General features: G+C 45.9%; 1 protein-coding gene across 4 annotated transcripts in view; it reads left to right on the plus strand.

The window, feature by feature from the left end:
- VCL (vinculin) overlaps window positions 1-13,215 on the plus strand; it is a 112,578-nt gene extending 99,363 nt beyond the window's left edge. The window contains exons 17-22 of one of the 4 annotated variants that reach the window (XM_027530915.1): window positions 878-1,002; window positions 2,701-2,886; window positions 6,000-6,203; window positions 8,206-8,409; window positions 8,816-8,920; window positions 11,142-13,215. In XM_027530915.1, coding sequence (XP_027386716.1) covers window positions 878-1,002; window positions 2,701-2,886; window positions 6,000-6,203; window positions 8,206-8,409; window positions 8,816-8,920; window positions 11,142-11,288 — 971 coding nt within the window. In that variant the 3' untranslated portion in view covers window positions 11,289-13,215. The remainder of the gene's footprint in view (window positions 1-877; window positions 1,003-2,700; window positions 2,887-5,999; window positions 6,204-8,205; window positions 8,410-8,815; window positions 8,921-11,141) is intronic. The other 3 variants (XM_027530916.1, XM_027530918.1, XM_027530917.1) reach the window with 3 other exon arrangements.
- Window positions 13,216-13,444: the final 229 nt, after the last annotated feature.

Genomic DNA, 13,444 nt, shown 5'->3' on the forward strand with positions numbered 1-13,444 from the left:
CTCTTCTCTGAGTAGGACCCACTCAGTGTGAGAGAGTGGGAAGAAGGGGCTGCCCTCTTCATCCCTAGCCCAGGCAAAGTCTACCTCGTTTTCCCAACCCACCATCACTAAAGACGTGCTCAGTTTCCTAATTGGAGTTTCTAATAGTTTGAGCGGCTTCCCAGGTGACACTCAGTGGTAAAGAATCTGCCTGCCAATACAGGAGACATGGGTTCAATCCCTGGATTGGGAAGATCCTCTGGAGAAGGGAATGGCAAACTGCCCCAGTATTCTTGCCTGTAAAATCCCACGGACAGAGGAGCCTGGCGCGCTACCGTCCATTGGGTTGCGAAAGAATTGGACACAACTTAGTGACTAAACAACAGAAATAGTTTGAGTAAATTCTTTAATTCTGGGTGACTGGATACAGTAGCAGCAGCTCAGTGTAAGGGCTAATATGCTGAATGCCAAATGGAGCAAAGGAGTAGGTAGGGAGAAAGGTGAGAAGTACTCCAGGGAAAGTCTGCCCCATCTGAAAGTGACATCTCCCCTGTTCTGAGTGGGGCTGCTTATCTCTTGACTGCTTTATCATGAGAGGTGATGAGCACCACCTGATCCCAAAGCGTTCCTGCCCAGGAGTGTCCCGAGTGCTTGTCAGCTGTCCAGGCAAGAAGGTCCCCTGAGCACTACAGGGAACGGCTGGTTTGTGCTGCTTCTGACTCTTTGCAGGACTCAGGGCATCTGCCTCGCTCTTACCTCCCTTCCCTTTCAGTCACTGCCTGTGCCACTTACTGGCAGCTTCACACCCAGCTTTTGTTACTGAAAACCAGTTCTTCTGGACAGACAGTGCTCCAGGGTACTGACCTACCCAACTGAAAGTGAGGGTGTCTGTGTTTAGGACTGCAAAAGAGCTTCCTGGACTCAGGATACCGGATCCTAGGAGCTGTGGCCAAGGTCAGAGAAGCCTTCCAACCACAGGAGCCTGACTTCCCGCCTCCTCCACCAGACCTTGAACAGCTCCGAGTAAGTAAATCCAGATACACGGGGAGAACTGAGCAGCAGGGTGTTGGGACTGTAGTGGCAGAGAGGTAGTCTGCTCCGGAGCCTCTGTCACTAGGTAGCTTTGTTTTATTTTACTTGAATCTCAAAGGCACAACTCAGCTTTCATTCTTGAATCTAGAGGAGTCCTAACCCAGTGCTTATGCATTGGGTGTGCTGGGTAAGTGGAGAGTCTGTGGTGTTGGTCTGCTTTGATGGGGAGTGACTGGAGCAGAGGAGCTGGCTATGGTCAGTGTGAATGTGATGAGTGATGAGTTAGTGGGGTAGGTTGGTGAGGAGTGGGAAAATAGCTGTATTGGAAATAGCTTGTCCTTAGGAATAGCTTATCAAGGCAATAATTTGATTTAATGTCCTGATTTACTTTCCCATATTTAATGTCCCAAATTTGCTTTCCCATATTTAAGTTTCTAAGTTTGTTGAGGACAAATTTGAGTGATTGTGCCCAGAGCTAATGACCAGTGCTTCCCTAGCCACCAACACTTCTTTTTTGACTTGATTCTTTCCATTTGATGGACTGTGGGTGGGTGGTTAGAGTCAGGAGATGGCTCTTCTGGGGAATGGATTCTTACGGGATCAACAGAGTCCTGACATTTGGAATCAAGAACTTAGAAGTCATTTGGTCTAGGCACTCCTCATTGGTAAATGAGGAACCCAAGGCCCTGGGGAGAAGTTCCATGCTTATGCAGCTGTCCCTGAACTCTGGTCTGAAGTTAAGACCAGAATTTAGATCTTTGAGGCTCTTTGGCTCGGTATTGCCATGCATGCCTCCCTGGGATATGTCCAAGACAGTAGCTGCTAGTTTTTTGTGAAGAAAAAAGGAGGAAAATATGCTTCTGTTGAGACTGAAGCAGGTGGCCCTCGTGCTCAGTGTGGATGATTGTGAATGTGGGTGACTTTTCTGGGGATACTTTTTTTTTAATCTAAGAAAAAAAAAAAACTTGTTCATTTTTAATTGAAGAATAATTGCTTTACAGTATTGTTTTGGTTTCTGCCATACATCAACATGAATAAGCCATAGGTATACATATATCCCCTCCATCTTGAACTTCCTTCCTACCTCCCACCCCATCCCACCCCTCTAGGTTGTCACAGCCCCAGTTTCAGTTCCCTGAGTCATACAGCAAATTTCCATGGCTATCCACTTTACATATGGTAGTGTGTGTATTTCCATGCAACTCTCTCCATTCATCCCGTGTCCACACGTCCCGACCTCCCAGGGTCCACAGTCTGTTCTCTGTGTCTGCATCTCCACTGCTGCCTTGCAAAGAGGTTCTTCATTACCGTCTTCCTAGATTCCATATATATGTGTTAATATATGATATTTGTTTTTCTCTTTCTGATTTACTTCACTCTGTATGATAATGCTCTGGGTTCATCCACCTCGTTAGAACTGACTCAAATGTGTTCTTTTTTATGGCTGAGTAATATTCCATTGTGTATGTACCACAGCTTCTTTATCCATTCATCTGTCGATGGATACCTAAGTTGCTTCTATGAACCAGCTATTTGTAAATAGTGCTGCAGTGAACATTGGGGAACATGTGTCTTTTTCAATTATGGTTTTCTCAGGGTATATGCTGGGGATGCTTTTTAGAGGAAAGGAAAGGATTGGAGTGGGGTAGTTCCTAGGACTTTACTTATAACCTAGCAATTCTTTCTTAGCTGACAGATGAGCTTGCTCCTCCCAAACCACCTCTGCCTGAGGGTGAGGTCCCTCCACCCAGGCCCCCACCACCGGAGGAGAAGGATGAAGAATTCCCTGAGCAGAAAGCCGGGGAGGTGATTAACCAGCCAATGATGATGGCTGCCAGGCAGCTCCACGATGAAGCTCGCAAGTGGTCCAGCAAGGTAAGTAGTGACGCTCTTCTTGTTGAGAAAGGATGAAGAGCCGACATACAGCCCAGGAAGTCTTTTTGGAAAATCACCCTCTCTCTGCTTTGGTTTGTGTTGCTGCCAGGAGCAGGATCCTCTTCTTTCTTGTGATTTAGTGAGATGTTTCTGGTACTTGATGATTTCTCCTTCTAGCAGCTCAAGTGAGAGCTAGGACACCTGTGGTTTGAGACGAAGTTTCCTTTCCTCTTTCCTCTGGAGTATCAGCTCCCCTGATGGTGGACATTTAGTCTCTAAGAACTTTCTCTTCTTTCTTGGGGTCACTGAATGTTTTTAGATGCTCTCTTGGTAATTATCCACACTCTAAACATGGCACAGTCTTCTGTGGGCTCTGCTATAGCTATATGAAATATTTTCATTTTCCTTCTCTTTTCTCATAGAAGCAGATATTTGGTATCTTAAAAGCTTTGTCCTTTGTCCTGTTATCAGAATCATCTTACCCTTCAATTCAAGACAGCTTCAGGCTAACTCCAACAGATCTGGAAATGTAAATGTTAAGGTGGTTTGTGAACATTTGGATGCTGTAGCAGTCATGCCCCATGAATAACTTTTGCCTGCGTGCATATCGGTTGTGTCTGACTCTTTGCAGTCCCATGGACTGTAGCTTGCCAGGCTCCTCTGCCCTTTCAATTTTCCAGGCTAGAATACTGGAGTGGGTTGCTGTTTTCTCTTCCAGGGGATCTTCTCCACCCAGGGATCAAGTCTGTGTCTCTTGTGTCTCCTGCATTAGCAGGTGGATTCTTTACCACTGAGTCACTTGGGAAGCCCCTATTTGGCTCTAAATGATGAAAAGTGAGTGGTAACCTTTCTAGATAAGAGTTAAATTTATTTGTTAGTTTTAAGTCAGTTGTGTTTCTACTATGACCCTACATCTTTATTCCCAACATCTATTTTCCTCTTTTCTTTTTACACTCTCCGTCATCTTAAGCTCTTGTATTGAATGTAGTTCCCAAGGGACCTCCCACACATGCATCTGATCTTGGGTTTTTTTCAGGCTGGGAATTTGCCCTTGGTTTTTTTAACTCTGTATTTTTCTGAACTGTTAGCTGTGAGTCCAGCTTCACAGAAGGAATGGTGACCTTGCTGGTGTTGGTCTTGACCTGTGGACTTACTTACAATCATATCTCTCCAACAGGGGCATGCATACCCCTGGGACGGTTAGCAGAGTCCCAGTGCATGTGGGGGAGTTGAGTGGGGGTGACAGTGAAGGTTGGTTTTACGTAAAGATTTTAAAGAAAATTTATTTATTTATTTGGCCATACCTCATGGCCTGTGAGCTCTTAGTTCCCTGACCAGGAATCGAACCCAGTCCCCAACAGTGAAAGCACTATGTCCTAACCACTGGACCGCCAGGGAATTTCCTAAAGAAAATTTAAATTTCATTACAATAAACCCAAGTACATTGTTCATAGGAACACAAAATATACATGAATTGTAAAGATAAACATAAACCTTGAGGGGTGGACAGCACTGGCCTAGATGTTTACCCCACTCTGCCATTTGTCACCAGAAGTCCTTAAATCTGACTGTGTCTGCTGGTTTGCCTCTGGGGGTTGCTGACTTCAAGCTGTGTGAAGTCAGTAGTTACTTGAACCATGTGTGTTTAGGGAGGTGAGGAGTGGGGTGTGTTTGTTTCTATCAGTCTGTCTTTGTACACTCTGGGACTCTGAACCCCACCCAGGAGTGGGCTGGCCTTACCTCTAAGGAATGGGGATGAGTCCTGGTTGAGACAGTTTAGGTGAAAGGATTTAGAAGGTACCTACACCACATGTTGGCGCTGAGTCCTCCAAGTTATTAGTCATTTTTTGGAGGCAGGCTTCCTGTGCGGATTAAGATTTTTAGGAGTTGTAGCAACCTCAAATTAAATTTGACACAAACTCTTACTTTCTCTTGGTTAGAGATGTTTGTAATCTGAGATTACATACCCTGAGATGTTTGATATAAAGAACCCGTGTTTGTCATTCTTTTTTTTTGCCATTCTTTATATCAGTGGTTTGGCTTCACTGGGGGCAGTTCCTTTCATTTTCTTTCCCCCTCAACCTATTTTTAGCATCTGATCTCCCTGCTTCCTCCCTGGGCTTTCAGAATCCCATCCCTGGTATTAAATTAATTGTCTCCCCCAACACACACAGGTCCCATTCTCTCATGGGCATCAACTTAGAGCTCCTCTGAACTCAGCCTTGGTCAGTTGACAAGGCCATGCATTAATTATCTGTGGACTGTGTAAACTGAGTTTGGGCTGAGTGCAATTGGAGAGATTTAGGTTGTACCCAAAGAGTAGCTTGAGGAGGCAGTTCTAGTGATGGATGCAAAGTGAGATTGTGAAGCGTTGTCTCTGAGGACCTCAGATAGGGACAACTGCTCTGAAGTATGTTTTCCCTAAGGTGGATGCTAGATGAGGTGTCTCTCGAGGCTACTTCTAGCTGGGTGACTATGGGGTATTTGATAAGCCCGCTTCACTCAGCGTTGTGTTTTCCTTTCCTCTTTCCTGACTTGATATCTGTTGCTTCCAGTTTATTATTTTAGATTCTGGGACTCTTAACCCCAGCAAGAAAAAAAAATTTTGTGTCTGGCAGAGCTGACCCAAGATACCTTCTGTGTCCAGGAAACTGTAGAACAGTGTCCATATGAGTCAGCAGGTTTTCACTTTGTTCTGTTCAAAGCAACTTGTGTGGCCGCATTTACTTTTCCCTTCTGAATTCCTTTTAAAGTTAATAAGCTACTATTGATTGTTTGTTTGGCTTCTCAAAAATGTTCTGACCCGAGAATTACTCTTTGGTAGTAAGTGTATTAAAAAGGAATGCCACTTTCTTTCTTTGTATAAATATGTCTCTGGAAACCTTTGCTACTGGAGTAAGCAAGCCTCTTTCCCTTGCTATGAGCAGATTGGTGCTGGAGGCTGAGAATTCCCTTTCTGCAGAGCTTGGCTCATCGGACTCCTGGAGGGAATCCATTTTCTTTCCCATCCTAGGCGAGCTTCGGTTACTAAATCAGCTGAAGCTCAGTTTCCCAAGCCCTACTGCTCTTACTAACACTGTCCCTGTTTCTCATCCTTCCTGCCATCGACCAAGCCGGGTAACCCAGCCGCTAAGGTGGGTATAAGTGTTGTAGCTGAGGCAGAGGCGGCTGATGCTGTTGGGTTCCCTGTCCCCCCTGACATGGAAGACGATTACGAACCTGAGCTGCTGTTAATGCCATCCAATCAGCCGGTCAACCAGCCCATTCTGGCCGCGGCTCAGTCATTGCATCGGGAAGCTACCAAGTGGTCTAGTAAGGTACTGATGAGCGCCCCCCAGTGGGGCTGCTCCCTATGCATCCGGCCATGTGCAGCCTTGACACATTGCATCACTCATGATCTGTGCGGGTCCTGTGAGTCTGGGCCGGGTGGGCGTCTGTCTGTTTGCACCTTGTTGTTAGGACTGGCTTCACAAGTTTCATAGGTCTGCGAATGCCAGATTAATTGGATTGCATTCATGTTTAGGGGTTAGAGAGAGATAGGGTCACTTTTTGAAAGGATTCCTTTTCTTATTGACCTTGTGGCCGACATTGGAACCTTAAATCCCTTGGGAAGCTGTGGATGCGTCTCTCAATGACTTTCAGGTCAGGAACCACTATAGACCATTAAGAGGTCATCCGGCCTGATCATTGGGCTTTGCCTAACCCCCATCCCCAGCTCCTCTCCGCTGACCTCTCACTGATGGCTCCGGCAGAGTTGATCAGGGTGAGAAGCAGCTTTACATGGCAGGGTTTCTGGGGAGGACTGCTTGCTGTCCTGCACTTGGCTGCGTGGCAGATGCTGGCCTTAAGGGGTACCCACAGGGAAGGGAGCTTCACTGACTGCTTGATCAGGGGTTTCAGTGGGCCAGGGTGTGGGAGTGGGGAAGAGAGAGGGCTCAAGGCTGCAGGACAGGAACCAACAGAGCTCTGGCCTTAGGGAGTAGAGGATGGGGATCATTACATTTTCCCCTTGGAAGGTGGCATGTTGCAAGAAGAAAGGTTTTGAGGAGTGATGGGTGATAAATAACTAACCCTGGCACAACACTATCCTCTAACCAAGGTCATGAAATCCTGGAATGATCCCAGGTCTGCAGTGGAAGAGGTGCAACCTTGTCTAACATACTCCTGTTCTCATGAGTTCTTCCCAAACTGTGTTCTCTCTGGCCTCGACGACTGCCTGGGAGGTTACGCACCCCCTCGTGTAAATGATCAGCCACTTCCTGGTGCCTGTGGATGCCTCTCACAGAGCACCCTGCCGTGGCATGGTTTGTGTATGCCTCACTGCATTGTCTAGAAACTGGAAAGCATGAGGGGAGAAATGCAGAGGGCCTGGCCTTTTAGGTAGTTTTGAACACTGCATTTATTATTTTTGCTTGCTATCAGCCAAAAGATGAGCCTTTTGAAGGCATAAAGTAAATTACTTGTACATTATGACCCATGAGGGTTATAATGAACCAAAATGCCAAATCTAAGATAAGCTGCTATTAGTTGGCCGGAGTTCCAGTTACAGCTTGACACATGATTTTTATTTTCCCAAAGCCTCCCCCAGCATCCTCTTAGCTGAAAGTTTCTTTAATTGAAGCCACTTAGCTGAGGGGACTGAAGAATTGATTTTTGGTCTTTTTAAACATGAAGAATGAAAATAACATGTTCCTTTAGGCTGACAGTACAAACAAGAGGCAGTAGACAGAGGGAAGGAGCTGTTTAGGTCAGAAAAAATTTTTTTTCACCAAGGCTAATAGTTACTTGGTTTAAATTCTAGTTCAGCAGCGGCAATCCTTGGCCGCTATTTGTAAGAAGGGTCAGGTTGAAGAGGATGATTTCAGCATCTGGAAAGGCTCATCTGTACTTTTCCCTTCAGGCCAACTGTACTGCTTTCCCCCCACAGAGAGGAAAATGCCTGTTTAACCCATTCCTTGGGCCCACTCCCATTTTATTGACATGATTAACCTGGAGATGCTGATGTGCTTGTTTAGTGCTATGCCTGGGGCTCACATGTTGCCCTTTCAGATTAATATCCAAGTCCTCCTTTTTTCGGTCCAGTGATCTCTCTCTGTCTCTCTCACTCTCACTGAATGCTAGGGTGAGTGCCCTGGCTTACTCTTCTCTTTACTTCTCCTCTGCTGTCTGTATCACTCAAGAATAGCCTGTGTATTCTCTTCTCACCTCCCAGAGGGCTGCTAGAGCAGCAGGCTCCCTCCCCTCTTCTCTGCTTCTACTTCGCTCCCTAACTTGGCCAGAGTATGGGCTGAGCTCACTCTGTGTCTCGCGTCTCTCCAGGGCAATGACATCATTGCAGCAGCCAAGCGCATGGCTCTGTTGATGGCTGAGATGTCTCGACTGGTCAGAGGGGGCAGCGGCACCAAGCGGGCACTGATTCAGTGTGCCAAGGACATCGCCAAGGCCTCAGATGAGGTGACTCGGTTGGCCAAGGAGGTTGCCAAGCAGTGCACAGATAAGCGGATTAGAACCAACCTTTTACAGGTACTCAGGAAAAGTGTGTGTGTGTGTGTGTGTGTGTTGGGGGAGGGGGGGGGGAGGGCAGTGGCAGGGGTAGGGAGAAAAGCAGGAGAGAGAAATCCGGGTGAGCAAGGAGGAAGAGGCACCTCATGAAAGAAATAGCAGAAAGGGGAAATATGCATGTGAGTTTGGGAAAGACAGAGTTGGAAAAGTTTATTTCTGAATCAAATGAAAGAATTTTAATGCTTCCATTTTTGGACAAAGAGACTAGACTGATTCTAGGGGGAAAACAAATGGAATTCTGCTGCTGATATATTGAATGCCTTCTGCATGCCAGCCACTGAGAGTAAGAGGTGGATAAGTCTCGCCCTCAAGGAGCTTGCAGGCAAGAAAAACATAGAAACATACTCAATTGAGTTTTCTCTTTTAGGTATGCGAGCGAATCCCAACCATAAGCACCCAGCTCAAAATCCTGTCCACGGTGAAGGCCACCATGCTGGGTCGGACCAACATAAGCGACGAGGAGTCCGAGCAGGTACGTACCTGCTGCTTCTGATTTCTCACCAGCAGCTTCTGTGCCCCTTTAGGGTGATTTAATTCAGCCTTGAGGAATGAGTATTCAGTACATGGTATGGAGTCTTCAGCTCTCTCAAAAGGGCATCTGTGTTGGAGAGATGCATCAGAAATTTGGAAAGGAAAGTGAAAAGCTCTTGTGCAACTTCTGTCATTTTACAAATGAGAAATTGAGGGTTAGGGAGGTTGAGTGAATCAGCAGCAGTTAGGACTCCACTCAGTTCTTTTTCTCCCTGGAATAGGCTTGGCTCTTTAGAGGCCTCTAGGGTGTGTTCAGTCCTGCCCACTGGACCTTTTCGGCTGGAGAATTCCTGCTTCCTTGCCCTCTGGATTATAAGTACCTCAGGGAGGATGAACAGCACTGTCTTTTCAGGGGCATGAGGTGGTTAGGCCTGTGGTGAGGTGGAAATGAAATCTCAAAGGAGGTGCTTCTCTTTTGTTTTTTTTGACAGATATTGAAATAAAGATGGTGGGAATGTTTGCTTAAAGTGTTTCTTGTATGTATTTTGGCAATCCCAGTTTGTTCTCTTCCCTGCCTCCTGGAAATGTGGCTCAGGTCTTTCAGAAAGCCATCATTTGAACACCTCTTCCTCTCCTAAACTCCCTCCAATAGGCTGTGCTGTGAGCCAGACTTCCAATTTCTTCTTATGGAAGATAGCACATCTTTTGTTGAACTGCCCAGACAAGGCTTATCATACATTGGAATATGTATGCGGCACTGCATAACGTGCTATGTAGAGGAGTTAACAAAAGACACAGTCCCTCTCCTTGGAGAAGTCTGGGCCAGGAGACAGGGAAGGAGCACTTGAGAGGAGGCAAGGAGGCTACTTCTCTTGGGGTCAACAGTGCTGCCTTAACTACCATGTTTTAGTTCACTAGCTCTCACCTTAACCCTCTCGTCCCCTAAACCACGCAAACTGGATCTTCATCTGTAACTTCCGTGTATTCTAGGCAGGGTTTGGGCACTCGGCTATTTCCTATCAGGTGATCTCTTCTGCCCCAAGGAAAGGAAATAGAAAAGACAAGGAAGGAAGGGGAAGACTCAAGAATTTCCAACCTTATCATTTAATCAGTTAACCAACAAAAATGTATCTTGGGAGTGTCTACTATGTTCCATTATTCTAGTAGAAAAAGAAACTGACAATGTGGTAGAACGGAAGAGACACAGGACTGCAAGGTAGAAATTGGAGGCCTCATCCTGACTGCTGTGTGAGTTTGGCTGGCAAGTCTCTGAATCTTTCTGGGCCTCAGCCTCTTTATTGACCAAGTGAAAAGATTAACTGATTGGGACTTCTAGTCCATAGTTATGCCTCTCAGAGCCCAAAAACCCTCTGATATCACATTCACAAATTTTGTGCATCTGAGCTTTTTTTTCTGGGGAGAATCCACAGCCTTCATTAATCTCACAAAGGATCTATAGCTCAAAAACATATCAGAATTAAAAAAACTACTGGGTTAGTAGATTGATAAGTTACTAATGTGATCTCAGTCCTGTATTTTTTATGTTTAGAAGACTTACTTAGATTTTCATGGATTTATAAGGTGGTTGGTTTACTTGATTACTTTTTCATTCATTCATTAAATATATATGAAATGCCTCGTGTGACAGGCACTGACATAACACCAAAATACAGTAGAGAACAAAACTGACAAAATTGCTTCCCTCATGTTACTTAAATTTTAGATAAAATTAGATAAAACATCAGATGAACCACCTAGATAAAACATATAGTTTATCAGCTAGCGATGACGAGTTCTGTAGAGAAAAATGAAGACAGAACTCGAGGGTGAGGCACACTGGGAGTTGGGAAGGTGGTTTGTGACTTAAAATAAGGTGAGCAGGAAAAGCCTCAATAAGGTGATAACTGGGCAGAGAGATCTGAAGGAGGTGAGAAGTGAGCCATTGGGATACCTGAGGGAAGAGCATTCTAAGCAGAGGGGGAGCCCAAGGCAGGGGCTTGTTCAAACATCAGCAAAGGAGTGTACACTAGATGCCATCTGAGAGTGCAGTCCACAATCATCGATGGTCCAGTTTGGGGTTCTTTTTGGCGATCCAGCTATAAACCACCAGTGACGCCAGGCGCAGGTAGGGTAAACCGCATTCCGTTCCTGGCTTAAGCCTGTTTCAGAGGCAGGGCTCCATCAGGGACTCTGAGTAATGGAGAGCTCCTCTTTCCTTGCAGGCCACAGAGATGCTGGTTCACAATGCCCAGAACCTCATGCAGTCTGTGAAGGAGACTGTTCGAGAAGCAGAAGCAGCTTCAATCAAAATTCGAACAGATGCTGGGTTTACTCTGCGCTGGGTTAGAAAGACTCCCTGGTACCAGTAGACACCTGGTTGAACCTGGCTAACACAGAAGCAAGCCCCTGCTGCACAGAACGAAAATGATGTGGTCCCAGGAGCCACCCAAGATTGCTGGGGGGTTGAAAGCCACCATCCTGGCCTGACATACAAATTAGAAAACATTTATACTCTTGTTATGGACACTGAAATGTGTCTCCGTATAAGGCCTGTATTCTCAAACACGGTTTTACTTATGCACACTCTATCCCAATAGGCAGACTGGGTTTCTAGCCCATGGACTTCACATAAGCTCAAAATCCAAGAGTGAACACTAGCCTGACACCCTGCTCTGCCCTTGTTCCTTAGAGGACAGCTCCCTTTCCGCCTCCACCCCCTCATTTTTTCCACTAGGCTCCCAAGACCCAGGGCCCAGGCAAGTCAGTTAAGGAAATCACTGTGCCTCCAACATTTTGGGCTTTCCATGTTGCTGCTGACCCTGCCTGCCTCTCCTGGCTGTGCTTCCTGGGTCTTTTTCAGATGTGAGCTTCACTGCGGCAGGGGAAGGTGGCCTCTGGGGAGCCCCAGCTTGTGGGGCCTGAACTCACTTCCTTCCTTTCCCTAGTTCAATCCTTCTAGTTTCCCACAGTACACAGCCAAATTTCACTTTGTCAGGAGGAAATCACTGTATCATGTGGTTCTGTCTTTACCTCACCCCAGAGCAGTGTCTGTGCTAGGGAACCTTTCCGTCCCACACCCTGCCTTGGCCCGCCAAGGCAGCATCCCCAGAACACACTGTGTGCCCTGGTGCTCTCTGCCACTGGAGAGGCAGAGTAGCCGGGGCGTGGCTCTGCCCACCCTCCTGGCGGGGCCACTCCACGCTTTGTCACTGCCTGCAGAGGTCTACGCTGAGGCCTTATTCATTCATTCTTAGCTCTTACTGTTCTTTCTGAGCTGAAATGCTGCATTTTATTTTTAACCGAATCATGTCTCCTGTCCTGGCTTTTGTATTCTTCCCTCAAACCCTTCCTAGACAAGATTTTAAAGATAAATGTTTGTTTTGTAACTTTGGAAGATCCTTTTTATCCTTTTGAAATTCAGTCCTGAGAATTGGTGCTTGCCCCCAGGAGTGTTTAATGCAAAGGCAATCCTGTCTGAAGGACGCTTCCTACCTAAGGGAGGTGGTACTTGCAGACTGGAATTCTGGCACTCTGGGGGATGAGTCAATGGGAAACAGTCCTCAGAAATTCCTACCTCCCTCAGCCAACACCAACCAAGTCCCTGGCAACCTCCCCTCCCTCCCAAGTACAGCTGTTCAAGGGAGTAATAGGTATAATATTTAATTATCACCGTAAGGTTCCTATTAGCAAAGTGAGAGAAGGGAGCTTTTCCTTTCCTGTACTTTTTACTGCTGTCTAAGCATTCCCCAGCACATGAAACTATATTTCTTCCCAAAGCCAGAACTGGATGAGTAAAGGAGTAAGACCCTTGCCTGAATGTCTCCCCACCTCAAATGTGTGTTAGATCCTAACATCGAATGTGTAAAACTTGTCTTAAGTTGGTACTGTACACTCAGGCTTCCTCTATTACCTTTTAACTGATGATTTTCAAGGCCCTCAGCATCTTTGTATAGTTGCTTAACTGATATAAATGCAATATTAATGCCTTTAAAGTATGAATCTATGCCAAAGATCACCTTTTGTTTTACTAAGACTACTTAGAGGAAGTAAGAAAAATCATGTTTGCTCTCCAAGTTCTTCCAGTGTTGAGACGCTGGTTTACACTTTACGCCAATGTGCTTTTCTCTAATATCAGTGCTCAAGACACAGTGACACAAACAAACAAAAAAATCCCTGAATGCTGATTAGAGATATCACCACTGAAAAACTACATTTATAAGCTAGGATTTGTTATATGCAAATATTTTCTGCCTCTTCTGTTTAAAACAATAAAGTACATTTGTATAAAGCTTTAAATGATGGGTACGTTATTTCAGCAAGAACTTAAAACCAATCGATTTATCTTTTGGCTGCGCTGGGTCTTCGTTGCTGCACGAGGGTTTTCTCTGGTTGCGGTGAGCAGGCCACTGCGGTCCTTCTCTTGCTGGGGAGCACAGGCTCTGGAGTGCGCAGGCTTCAGTGGTTGTGGCTAGTGCACTAGGGCATGGGCTCTCACAGTTGTGGCACACAGGCTTAGTTTCAGCAA

This window comes from Bos indicus x Bos taurus, chromosome 28, assembly GCF_003369695.1.
Source record: "Bos indicus x Bos taurus breed Angus x Brahman F1 hybrid chromosome 28, Bos_hybrid_MaternalHap_v2.0, whole genome shotgun sequence".
Lineage (NCBI taxonomy): Eukaryota > Metazoa > Chordata > Mammalia > Artiodactyla > Bovidae > Bos > Bos indicus x Bos taurus.